This window comes from Apium graveolens, unplaced genomic scaffold (assembly GCF_009905375.1).
Source record: "Apium graveolens cultivar Ventura unplaced genomic scaffold, ASM990537v1 ctg8481, whole genome shotgun sequence".
NCBI classification, from domain to species: Eukaryota; Viridiplantae; Streptophyta; class Magnoliopsida; order Apiales; family Apiaceae; genus Apium; species Apium graveolens.
Genome location: NW_027421215.1, coordinates 81,656 through 95,301, shown reverse-complemented (window position 1 = coordinate 95,301; position 13,646 = coordinate 81,656). Strand labels below are relative to the sequence as shown.

At 31.4% G+C, this 13,646-nt stretch overlaps 1 protein-coding gene across 1 annotated transcript; it reads left to right on the top strand.

The window, feature by feature from the left end:
- Window positions 1–329: 329 nt before the first annotated feature.
- On the top strand, window positions 330–2,190 carry LOC141705046 (histone H3.3-like). The gene is made up of 5 exons (XM_074508119.1): window positions 330–435; window positions 1,505–1,548; window positions 1,652–1,728; window positions 1,813–1,903; window positions 2,038–2,190. Exons 1-5 carry the CDS (start codon window positions 330–332, stop codon window positions 2,188–2,190), a joined length of 471 nt encoding a protein of 156 aa, XP_074364220.1.
- The last annotated feature ends 11,456 nt before the right edge of the window (window positions 2,191–13,646 follow it).

Genomic DNA, 13,646 nt, shown 5'->3' with positions numbered 1-13,646 from the left:
TTTCTAATCTCCAAGGAAGCAAATATTGTAGACACTCTTTATAAGCAAGATTTTGTTCTGTTATGTGTTTGGTTATTATATGTTTAAGATTTTTTCCAAAAGAAATCCCTAATGCAAAAATGTTGCTTGTAAATTTGAATACTGTTTTTCTTAATTGCATGAGCTAATTTTATTAAGGGATTTTATGATTTACTATTCAGGTTCATTAACTGTTTTATTGAGGTTGTTTACGTTTATATCCAGACATTCAGCTACAGCATTATCCTATTTACATTTTCAGGGAGAGGGATAGAAACCAATTATAGAAGAGTTTATTACATTTGCTGAAAATGTACAAGAGGAAGATGATTAAAGATCTTGAGGTTAAGCTCAAGAAACTGGCTAAAGAAAAACTGTTGGAAGACCAGGACAAGCTGCAGATGAGCAAAGAGGAAGGTGCGCGAGAACATGGCCCAGTTACTTAAGAAAATAGCCGACGTTAATCCAGGCATCACAATCAATCATTAAGATTTCTGCACAAGCAATGATGATGATAATTACCTCACACCAATTACTGGAGGCTCTTCACTGGACTTGTAGTATTATGGCATTGTGATTAATTTGTATATTTTTCAATTCATAGATGAACTTGTAAATTTGTAAAAATATTTAGTTTGTTGATGAATGTATACGTGTCCAGGTATACTCTCTTTATAGTAATGCAAGAGCTGCAAAATGCGGTCTCCATGAAATGGAGGTTGCATTTTGTAGCTTTGTATTACTATAAAAAGATTACACTTTGATTTGTTATCTATTTATCGCCAAACTTTTAGTTTAATAGTTGAACTCGTCCATTTGAGGTAGTATTTTTGGTTTTTGATTTGGCTCATGATTTTTTGATTGTTAGTTTGTTGGTTGAATGATTCATGGTTGGAAATTTCTTGGTTAAATGTTTTTGAATTTGTTTTGTGGGGACTTGCATATATGCAAGTCAAATTTTTTTTTTACCATTACTCAACAGACAATGGTTACTGTCACAATGTGTAAAATAATCATCTAAATAAGGTGTTCAGACAACAAGATACAAGACCTGTTGTTTGAACCTCATTTACATAACACTAGTAATACCATTGTTTGTGAGCTTTCCTTTTAATAATGGTATGTAAAAACCATTGTTTGATGTTCAATAAGATAAGGGTTATAATAAACACTTGTCTAAATTACACAACGTAAGGCCAAAACTGTAGTCCTCACACTACCATAAGTTAGCTTATTAACAACGGTTTTTTATTGTTATGTGAAAGATTTATGACAACAGTGCAGAACCCGAAATGTTGTCTATCTCGGTAAGAGGATGCCAGAGGTACAAGTCTTTCAAAAAACAGCTATAACTGTTGTTCTACATGTACTCCAACAACAGTTTTTCGAGGAAAGGAAATTCACAGTTATCTACGAATTTGGGGCAACAGTTTTTTTTTGTCAACCGTTGTTTCATAGGTGTTGTGTGATTGCAAATTTCTTGTAGTATCTAGTGGAGGAAAGGTTCCTGAAAAGCAGCTCACACACAAGGTTACATCTTATTAAATGCCTATAATAGAATACATTATGATCTATCTTCTCCTAACTTGATATATCTTCTCCTAACATTTCTGTGTTTTGTTCTCCATCACAGGTTGCTCGTATGCGTGCTCCAACAACTGGTGCCTATACGAAGCCACATAGATACCGCCCTGGAACAGTTGCCCTTCGGTATATATTTATCAATTCATGTTATTATTGAAACATCATTTCCTGGTTGTTGCCCAAGGCTAATCATACAGTAATTTCTTGTAGTGAGATCCGTAAGTATCAGAAGACTACTGAGCTTTTGATATTAAAACTTCCATTCCAGAGGCTTGTACGTGAAATTGCTCAAGGAATTAAGGTTAATTAGTTTTTAGTATATTTTTTCAAATAACTTTACCCAAGAGAAACCTTATCTTTGTTCATGGCATGTGCCAAATTTATTTCTAATTTGCAATAGTGAATTTGTTGTTAGAGAGTGATTTATGTTTCCAGAGTCATGCAGTCCTGGCTCTACAGGAGGCATCGGAGGCCTACCTGGTAGGCCTATTCCATGATGTCAACTTGTGTTCAATTCATGCTATGCGGATGACAATAATGCCAAAGGACATTCAGCTGGCAAGGAGGATCCGCGGAGAGTGTGCTTAAGCAGTTGATTCTGCCGGAGAGCAGTGTAATTAAAATAGTAGTTGTAATTGTAAGTTTGAGGATTGCTCATATATGTGGGAGTGATGAAGAAAAATTATATATGTTGAGTTAATCTTCAATGAGGATGATACCTTTTTCTTTTGGTATTCACTAATATTAGGAAAGAAGATAATTCACAATAATGAGGAAATCCTAAATTATTAAAATGTAATAAGAAATTAAAAATAGTTCATTTACCTTTAATTAGTTTACTTATTAAAATGAGAATCCAAACTAATGAAAATTTAGAAAAAAATGAGAATCCAAACTAATGAAATTTAGAGAAAAAAATCACTTTATTCAAATTTAATATATTTGTACCCTTATTCCTCAATTTCTATTCCTTGTTGTATGTATCACCTCCTGAAAGATTGTTCTAGCCAGGAGATGCCACTCACACATTCCTCATTTTCCAATTTGCCCCTCTCAGCATCTCTAAAAGCATGGGTCAATTCTGACTTTTTTGATAGTCTTTGTTCTAACATTTATTATTTTAATTCAAATTTTGTTATTTTAATTTTGAAAATTATGATATATTGTTTATTTAGTTTGTGTTTTATTAATTTTGATGATTATCAATTTGATATTCACCAGGATCAATACTAAACAAACTTAACATTGAGTTAGGACTATTTTTCATCCTTGTCTAATTTTGATGATTGACATAAATCATTAGTATGATACTGAATTTTTTTGATAAGTCCTAACTTTGTACTTTTATAGAGTTGCATCTTCAAAAAAATCACTATCCTTTACATACCTTCAGTAAAAAGAGCTTTTAGATGAACTCCACCTAATTTATTTTTGTTTGGTTGAAAATCCTAATTCACTAATTTATCTGAAGAGTATATTAAATTTTATTGATATCAAAGAGGAAAAACAAATTCACCAAATGCTACGATTTAGGAAAGATGGTAATGGTTTTGATGAGTTTCAGGTTCGGATGGATTTATATGAAAAATGCATATTAACTAAGACACAAGAGAAATTGCAAAAAATTATATATTATAAAATGCAAAAAATTATATATTATAAAATACAGACTCTTGCTGAACTAATTTAATTATATGCACCCAAAGCCGAAAGTGGTGTTGAACTTGGCATTTTTGACTCTATTATTACCCTCAAACTCACCTTAATGTACAAATGGTAAGAACAAAACCCATTATCACAGTTTCATTCGTGAAATTAAGAAGATTAATAAATAAATTTGATTTATACGTTCAATAAAGTTGCAACAAACCACACAAATATAAAGGCGGGTCTTGAAATTCTTCAATCTTGATAATTGGGACATGAACTAAATTATTTTATGAAGTATTTAAAAATGTAATATTCCACACAGATTATGTTTGGTGAAACAATTGGGATTTTGACCTAGTCAACTACTACCGTAATGTACAAATGATAAGAACCAAACATATTGCCACAGTTTCATTCGTAAAATTAAGAAGATAATAAAAAATTTGATTTATACGTTCGATAAAGGTGCAACCAACCACACAAAATATAAGAGGCCGGTCTGAAATTCTATAATCTTGATAATTGGGACATGAACTAAATTTTTTTTTTATGAAGTATTTAAAAATGTAAAATTCCACAAGATTTGGTGAAAGCAATTGGGATTTTGTCCTAGTCCACTACTACTGATCTTTTATAAATTTTAAAAAATGATTAGTAATTAATATAGCACATTGCTGAACAAATCAAATGTCCATTTAAAAAGTAATTAACATTTTGGTGAAAAAGGAATTAGTGAGAGACATGGCAACCTTGAAATTTGCTCAAGATGAAGTTTGTAAAACTTGTCAAAAAGGAAAAATGAAGAGGCCCAGTCACAAGAGCAAAACTGTGAATTATATTAATGCACCACTATAGCTTATCCACATGAATTTATTTGGACATGTAAATGTCATGTCTATATCGAGAAAGAAGTATGTTTTGGTGATGGTGCATGACTACTTAAGATACACTTGTGTGGAATTTATGCATTCAAAAGATGAAACTCCACACTTCATTATTGAACACATCAAATAAATTGAGAAGTAGGCTGAAGATCGAGAATGTGTCAAAAGATTGAGGAGTGACAATGACACAAAATTCAGGAATGTATTTCTAGGTGAATTTACAAAGATAAAGGCATTGTTCAAGAGTTCTCAGCTACAAGAACACCTCAACAAAATGGTTATGATTGAAAGGAAAAATCGAACTCTAGTTGAGGCTGCTGGCTAGCAAGATGCCAAACTGCCAACAAGTTTTTGAAAGAAGCTTTTTAACACAACATGTTACACTCAAAATAGATATCTACTCAACAAAAAACATTCGCAAGTCACCCTACTCAATTTTGTCAAAAAGGAAGCCTACTGTTAAACATCTTCATGTGTTTGGAAGCAAATGCGTTATGCTAAAAGACAACTCTGAATATGTTGGAAAATTTGACTTCAAAGTATTTGAAGCTATTTTTCAGGGATATTTGGATTGCCAACAGAGTCTATGTGCTAGAGCAAAGAAAATAATGGAAAGCATAGATGCAACATTTGATAATGACAAGTATCCAAACTTGGAATGCCTTGATGAAAGTGAAGCTGAATATATAGCTGCTGGAAGTTGTTGTTCTCAAGTGCTTTGGGTTAGAAACCAACTGATGGATTATGGCCTAATGTTACAAAAGATTCGAATCATGTATGACAATACTAGTGCAATATCTATTTTGGCTAATCCAGTCAATCATTCTAGACCTAAGCATATTCATTAAGGTACTATTAAACTTATTTTTGTTCCAACAGTAAAATAGTTAGCTGAAATTTTCACTAAACCTTTAGATGAAACAACTTTCACTGGACTTATAAGTGAGATTGGTATGTTAAATTCTTCGACCTAAAGGCAAGAACTCGGCTAACTAGTTGCAGCAGATTAATTCCTGATAAATCAAAAATAATTTAATTTAATTAGAAATTTGCTGAAATATGATCTCTAAATATTTTAGAATTCCCTGTATATTATTTTTTCAAATAAAATTTAACTTGGAATTTTTCTGATCCTAAGAGGAACTGTCTAAATGTTAGATCACATCATTAATATATGAAATTAATGTAGGATATATATAAGGCATATCAAAAGTATGTAGAGAACCGAATTCCTCGATAAGTCTAAATGAACTATCGATTAGTCATTTTTTGACTTCTCGATAGAGTTCTCGATAGTCTCTATGACTTCTTGATGGATATCTCGATAAGTCTTTTTATTAATTCTCGACAAACATTGTAGAGATCTCGATATACTTATCAATAACTCAGAAATGAAATTATTTAATTCAACAAATTATTTTAGTAAAATACTTTTGATATAAAATCTATTCTAATTTAATGTTGAGTTCTTCAATATAAATTGGAATAATTTAATCCAATAAGGAGAAACTGGGTATTTGTACAACATCTCGATAAGTCACTATCTAGTTCTCGATAAGAGTCAAGAAAGTGACATATGGACTTGAGTTCTCTATAGGTCATGAGACTTCTCTACAAGCAAATATTAACAGTTTATTATTCACTTTTGACCAAGTCACATCTCTACCCTATAAATACCCAGACATCTCGACATAACCCTTCTTTACGCTTTTGAGATCTCAATTGACCTAGTTTCTGCAAAATTTCACCAATCTCTTTCGTTTCAAGTTTTTTCTTTCTCAAATCACTTACCCACTAAAACCCAACTCTTTAATGGTTGCTAACAATATGAGAGCTGTTATTCCCAAGGATGGAACCAATTATCTGGCTTTTGTGGATCCAACTCAAGAACCCGATACCTTTAAGTGCTTTGTCAAGTTCATTTCTGATTCCTATATTTCAGGAGGATTAACTGTAAACCCAGAGCTCTACCTGGATGTCTTGAACAATTTCTGGAGCACTGTAGTCTTGAACACCATTGTTCATGAGAATCAAGCAGTTTCCATGATGGTTAATCGTACAATTAGGGGTATTTCTGTGGAGTTTCAATGCCGAGGACATGAACAAGGTCCTGTGTATTCCTATAGATAACTTTGTTGAAGCTCCCACAACTTAGGAATTGGTTGAATTCATGGACTTTATCAACTATAGTGAAAGATGGACATGTACAGGCTAAACAAGAAAAACTTGAGGAGGGAATGGTAATTTGTTTTTGACTCCATAACCAGGGCATTCACATGCAGGAAACTGGCTATGATAATATTTATGCGAATACTCGAGTTAAGCACCACACATAAAGTGTGAACCTATTCTGTGTTTATATACTACATAGCTACAATCAATCCCTATCAATTACAAGATATGTTACGATATATCTCTTCTACTTTTTATACATATCTAAATCAACTTCGATCCTATAAATCAGCACCTCATGATTTATCTCGCAGAATTGACTTATCCACTCAGATCCTGACAGTAATCTTATCCTGACGGCTTTGACATATCCTGACTGTCAACAGATCCTGATTGGCTTAACATATCCTGATTCCTCTGTCAGATCTTGACGCCTTGATAAATCGATCCCTGACATAGATAATTATTAAGATTTCTCCGCCAATTTATGCTTTGCCAGAATAAGCATAAATTCCAAAGTAATTGTGTTAGTGCCAAAAACCAAAGAGACAAATTGTAGAGTACAAAGCATACTGTATTTTAGACTTTAATTTTTATATTTATTGATAAACTCTACAGTATCTTTGAACAAAAACTTTAAATCTATCATCAAACTTTTTCAACAATATCTCTTCTAATATGATATTCTAGTTTTTCCCAAATCCAGATTAATTTGATAGTTGATAGATAGAAGCCCCTTAAGTTTATGATGGGAATTCTTTCAATCATCAACTCGTCCAGTGTCACATAACAAGCATTAGAACCATCAGGATTCATGGTTATGTGTCTGTGTAAGAACATTTTCAATAATAGCTCCTCCTTTCGTCATATTGACTTCTTGCCTTTGAAATTTATGTATGTAGGAATATATGATCCAAATTAATATTGACCATCATCCAGTATCTTTTTTCTGATATTGGCTAGAATCATGGTTGACCATAACCTTGAAGTTTCATCTTCAACTCTTAGCAAATAGTGAATGTATTTCAGTTCCTTTGTTCACATGATCATCAGTTCATCAAGTGAAAGAACTTGAATTTGATCATTTTGCAATAAGAGTAAGATCTTCTGTTCAGGTTCTGAACCATCATGTTTGTCAAGTATAATCTTCACAACTTCAAGTCTTTCCAGATGATCAACAATTACTTCCTGACCAGGACTATCAGCAAGAGTTTATATTGGTTCTTGATTTTGGAAATACTTGAGCTTTTCTTTCTGCTCTTTCATGTAACATCTTCTTATCTGTACTCCTCCATCTATTCATTCAGGTCTTTTACGCATGTTCCTGTATGCTTGATTTGCTTGTCAACAGCAATTCTGATTTTTCCTTCCCGTGCTCTTTCTTCTCTGTCAAAAACCATTTCTTCTTCCTTGAAGTTTTCAGCATTAAAGGCTTTACAATAAGCAGAAAGAATCTGTAAATTCACTCGAAATAGAATTTCTTCTTCTTCAATTTTAACAAAATGAGGAGTTACTATCACTCTATCAGTGTTAGGAAAAGAATTAGAACTTGTTTCTTTGTTGTCAGGAATTGAACTTGGAGTAACAAGAGCAGTTTCTAAATTAGATCCATGTGATCTACCCTTAGAGACTTGAGTTGACTGTGTAGTTTGATTTTGAATTCCAGTTCCAGTTTGAACTATCACAACATCAGAGGTCTTCTTTGCTTGCTTATCACCATCATCAGAATTGGTATTCTCCTCAAAACTGATTCAGGTTGACACTTTGTCTTTGGTACTATCTCCCCCTTTTTCGCATCTAGATTTGGTAGAAGAGAGAGAATAACATACAACTTAGAATTTGTTGTAGTCTGACTTGCTTCCAGAGCTGCGGGCTTCTCAGAAATTTGATCCTGCTTAGCTTCCATGCTGAACATCCTCTTGATCAAGCCATTATGTTTGTTTGTTCATTTAATAATCACTGAAAAATCAACAATATTTTCTCTAAGATCAACATTATCTTTCTTGAGTGTAGAGACAGAAGAATGCAATCCTTTAACTAAAACTGTTGTGGCATTGTAAGATGCTCTCATATCAGAATTAGAAACCAAATGAACAGAATGATCAACTAAAGTCTGAGCCGATTCCAGAGAGATCTTCTCACTTGGTAGTCCCAAGAGTGATTCAATTCATAAGCCCTATGAGTATTAAGTGTGGGAGCATGACCAGATGATGAACCAAAAATAGACAATTTAGATACTTCTATTCCAGCTTTCAGAGCAGCATCATCAGGATTATCATCATCATCAGAATCATCAGACTCAACATCATCACCAGAATATTTCTCAGGAACATCAAAATTAGTGTCAGGAACTATGCCTTTGAGCTTTAAATCAGGATTTGACTTAGAAGGCTCAGTTGCCTGTGATGATCCTTAAATACTACTAGAAAAAGATCAATATAAAACTGATAGAATACATTAGTGGAGGAAAGGTTCCTGGAAAGCAGCTCACACACAAGGTTACATCTTATTAAATGCCTATAATAGAATACATTATGATCTATCTTCTCCAAAGTTGATATATCTTCTCCTAACATTTCTGTGTTTTGTTCTCCATCACAGGTTGCTTGTATGCGTGCTCCAACAACTGGTGCCTATAGGAAGCCACATAGATACCGCCCTGAATAGTTGCCCTTCGGTATATATTTATCAATTCATGTTATTATTGAAACATCATTTCCTGGTTGTTGCCCAAGGCTAAACATACAGTAATTTCTTGTAGTGAGATCCGTAAGTATCAGAAGACTACTGAGCTTTTGATATTAAAACTTCCATTCCAGAGGCTTGTACGTGAAATTGCTCAAGGAATTAAGGTTAATTAGTTTTAGTATATTTTTTCAAATAACTTTACCCAAGAGAAACCTTATCTTTGTGTATCACATGTGCCAAATTTATTTCTAATTTGCAATAGTGAATTTGTTGTTACAGAGTGATTTGCGTTTCCAGAGTCATGCAGTCCTGGCTCTACAGGAGGCATCGGAGGCCTACGTGGTAGGCCTATTCCATGATGCCAACTTGTGTTCAATTCATGCTAAGCGGGTGACAATAATGCCAAAGGACATTCAGCTGGCAAGGAGGATCCGCCTAGAGTGTTCTTAAGTAGTTGATTCTGCCGGAGAGCAGTGTAATTAAAATAGTAGTTGTAATTATAAGTTTGAGGATTGCTGATATATGTGGGAGTGATGAAGAAAAATTATATATGTTGAGTTAATCTTCAATGAGGATGATACCTTTTTCTTTGGTATTCACTAATATTAGGAAAGAAGATAATACACAATAATGAGGAAATCCTAAATTATTAAAATGTAATAAGAATTAAAAATAGTACACTTACCTTTAATTAGTTTACTTATTAAAATGAGAATCAAAACTAATGAAAATTTAGAAAAAAATTAGAATCCAAACTAATGAAATTTAGAGAAAAAAAATCACTTTATTCAATTTAATATATTTGTACCTCCTGAAAGATTGTTCTAGCCAGGAGATGCCACTCACACATTCCTCATTTTCCAATTTGCCCCTCTCACCATCTCTAAAAGCATGGGTCAATTCTGACTTTTTTGATAGTCTTTGTTCATAACATTTATTATTTTAATTCAAATTTTGTTATTTTAATTTTGAAAATTATGATATATTGTTATTTATTTTTTTTATCGTAGGTAACCCGCAGCCGCTACCTTCGGGTGCGCACTGGGTAAACCCTACGGGCTCACGCAATAGCCTGCAAACCACGTGAATCAAGATAAACCGCATTTAAGCGACATGCTCTGACACAGGAGGCATAATCATAAATTCTCCTCCCGTGGATTCGAACCTGTGACCAAGTGGATAGTTATCCCCCTATATATTGTTTATTTAGTTTGTGTTTTATTAATTTTGATGATTATCAATTTGATATTCAATCGGATCAATACTAAACAAACTCTAGAATTCCGTATGATATATCTTCTCCTATCTTTTCTATAATTGTAAGTTTGAGGATTGATGATTTATGTGGGAGTTATGAAGAAAAAATATATATGTTGAGTTAATCTTTAATCAGGACATACTTTTCTTTTTGGTATTCAATAATATTATGAAAGAAGATAATTTATCACAATGAGGAAATCTGAAATTGTTAAAATGTATTATGAAATTAAAAATAGTATATATTTACCTCAAATAAGTTTGTTTTGATAAGAGACACATGAAAAATGAGAATCCAAACTAATAATTTTTTTTAAAACAAATCACTTTATTCACATCTAATCAATATATTTGTCCCACCTATTCCTCCATTTTTATTCCTTATTGTAAGCTTGTTCTAGCTCCTCTTCCCCTACAGCCATGAGATTACCATTCATTTACTCTTCCTTTCTTTGGTCTGCCACTACATATTTCTTATTTTCCCATTTGCCCCTCCCCTACCCCAGCATCTCTAATAGAAGCATTGTTCAAATCTGAAAACATAGGATACCGATCTTGAAAACATATGTTGTCTTTAGAATTTGGACATTAACTAAAATATTTTTTGAACATTTTTTTCAAATTATTATTCCTTCAGATTTTATTTGGTGAAATATTGGATTTTTGACTGAGTCTACTACTACCAGTCTTTTATAAATATAAAAATACAATAATATTTAGAGAAGAAATAAAGTAAAAATATTTTGGATCGTGAGTCTTAGTTAGTAAACTTAAATAGTTTAATTTTGAATTTAGCACAATATTGATGATGCAATCAAATGTCAATTTGTAAAAATTTGCTCACACACACTAACCACCTCAACAAAGAAAAACTTGATACCAAAGTTATTCATGAGTAGCGCTACAAATAAACATAGTTATTATGAACAATACTGGAGATCGGCTCGTTTAAGTGAACTCAGTTCGTCTCGTCTCCTTAGTCAAAACGATCTTAAACATGAAAATGAGTTCGGATGAGTAAAACTAGTGAAGCCGAGCTTTTTTCTATTAAACTAGTACTCGGCTCGTGAAACTCGAAATCGATTGGACTCAGTCCGGTTTCGGTAATAATTTAGCTCAGAATCAGCTCGAACTCAGTTAAAATTCTGTTATAATAAATTATTTATAATGATATATATTACAAATGATAAATTATTACTAATCACTAATATATTTATAAATATATTATTCGCGTCGTTTATTAATAATTTAATTATTATGGAAATGTCGTTCATATTTCAAAATTTAACGCTTAATTTTTTCATAAGAGAACTATCAAACATTGTAATCATGATTTATTTGTCTCCATTTTTTTCATAATTTTATGAACACCATTAAATAACCTGTAATTTACATAAACCCGATTTTAGTAAAATATTAGAACATAATAAAATTTTTGACATCTATATTTTAAAAAGTAATGTACGATTTCTAAAATTAGCATTTTCTAAATAGTGTAAAATAAATTGGACATATTCTTAAACCTCGACGTCAAAAATAAATATATATAGATTTAAGAAACAAGTGTAGATCGATAATGTTTATATCATTATAAGAAAAAGTTTATTAATCAATATTGAACATTACTATTCTTTCAGTCGTTAAACTATGATCATCTGGTTTCATTTTTTTAAAATACTTAACCTCGGCTCGGTTCCGAAAGAACTTGACTTGTTTGCAGCTCCATGAGTTTGATTTGATTTGCAAATGTAACTGCTAAGCTCCGTATCATATAGTAAGATTATAGTCTTTGTACCATTTAGAACTTTATTACATATGAATTTACACGTACATTTTATGAATATTTAAAATTAATTGTCGTAAATATATGTAATTGTATTTTAATTTAAGTTATATATGTGTTAACCAAAATTTTATATGAGTTTTTTTTTTTGTTGTAATTTTGTAGTTAAAGACAGTTTGCATGCACCTCTATATATATCTATATATGAATATATAGGTTCAAGATCAAATACAAAATTTTTAAGTACAAGATTACAATTTTTTTGATTCTACTTATATAACCCGAGTTAAACATCATTTATTCACTAATTACTTAAATTTTAATAAATAAATGTAATTTATTTCTTCGATATCCTTCTCATTCGCCAGTATTAAATTAGGGCACATAATATGATATTTTATTTTTCTTCAAAAAACCAAAAGTTTATTTCTTTAATATAGAAGTGTGCTTAGTCATACTAAATTTTTGTTAAATTAATATTATATACTTTTCAATTTTCTTTATCAGTTCACCCAAAAAATATTGGGTACAAAAATTATAAAATATTGTTAATTTATTTAGATTTTATTAATAATACCAATATAAATTATATATGATATGAATTCAACACATGCATAACTATTGTTTAACACACACGAGTTTGAACTCTAGTTATGTATTTGTTGAGCATAACTATAAGAAACTATGAGACTTTAGTAGAAATTTTTTGCAACTTTTTCATAAATTATGAAATGTTATGAAATGTTGTACGTATATAGTAAATGTTTTTAAAAAATTTACTCATTTATTGTTAAATGATGTTAAATTCAAGTGATATATGTAATAACAAAAATTTACTCATTATTGTTAAATGATGTTAAATTCCAGTGATATATGTAATAACCAAAAAAGTTTGTACATAATTTGTACCGGATTTATAATAAAAATTTATTGGTCGAGTGTGATTACTCGGGTGAATTTAGTCTAGTTATTAATAAGCCCATTTGTAAAAATCTACTCTTATTTTTATAAATTAAAATATTCTTTTTAAATCTTTGCATATTTTGCACACAATCATCTAGATTTTTATTAATTTTAGAATTATTACCATTTTATCCATAAAAGATCCTCGATCCAAATATTTTTGAACACTCCAATAAGAACACGTTGAGTAGGATTTATGATTCGCACCTACCTTTAAGATTGATTATAGACCGTCAGATGGAGGGCGGGGGAACTCACAAAACTACACTTAAGAGCCGTCAATTCATGTAGAAACTACGAAGCACATCATTAGCAACTTGTAACTGTTAAATCAAACATAATCCCCCTTGCCCCATATATAAAAACAGTTTCCCCTACCCATTTGTTCTTCAAACTTTAATATACATCCACTAGGAAGTGATAAAGAGAAAATAAACCTCAAAATATTTGAAGAAGAATTATAGCTAGGTAATTTATTAAGTGACCATTTCTCTTTATTTTTTTCCTCTATATGAAGTACAGTTTAAAGTTCTTCCCAGGAATTCTGATCTATCTAATTATATGTATGTGATATAGTATTCATCAAAGGTATTGATTGAAAACCATTCTTATTTTATTTTTAGATGGCTCGTACCAAGCAAACTGCT

What these genes read in the sequence shown, in the direction of transcription:
- LOC141705046 (XM_074508119.1), top strand. Translation starts at nt 330, where the DNA reads ATGTACAAGAGGAAGATGATTAAAGATCTTGAGGTTAAGCTCAAGAAA. An exon ending in CCTGGAACAGTTGCCCTTCG is followed by an intron (nt 1,729 to 1,812) that starts GTATATATTTAT and finishes AATTTCTTGTAG; the next exon opens with TGAGATCCGTAAGTATCAGA. An exon ending in AAATTGCTCAAGGAATTAAG is followed by an intron (nt 1,904 to 2,037) that starts GTTAATTAGTTT and finishes TTATGTTTCCAG; the next exon opens with AGTCATGCAGTCCTGGCTCT.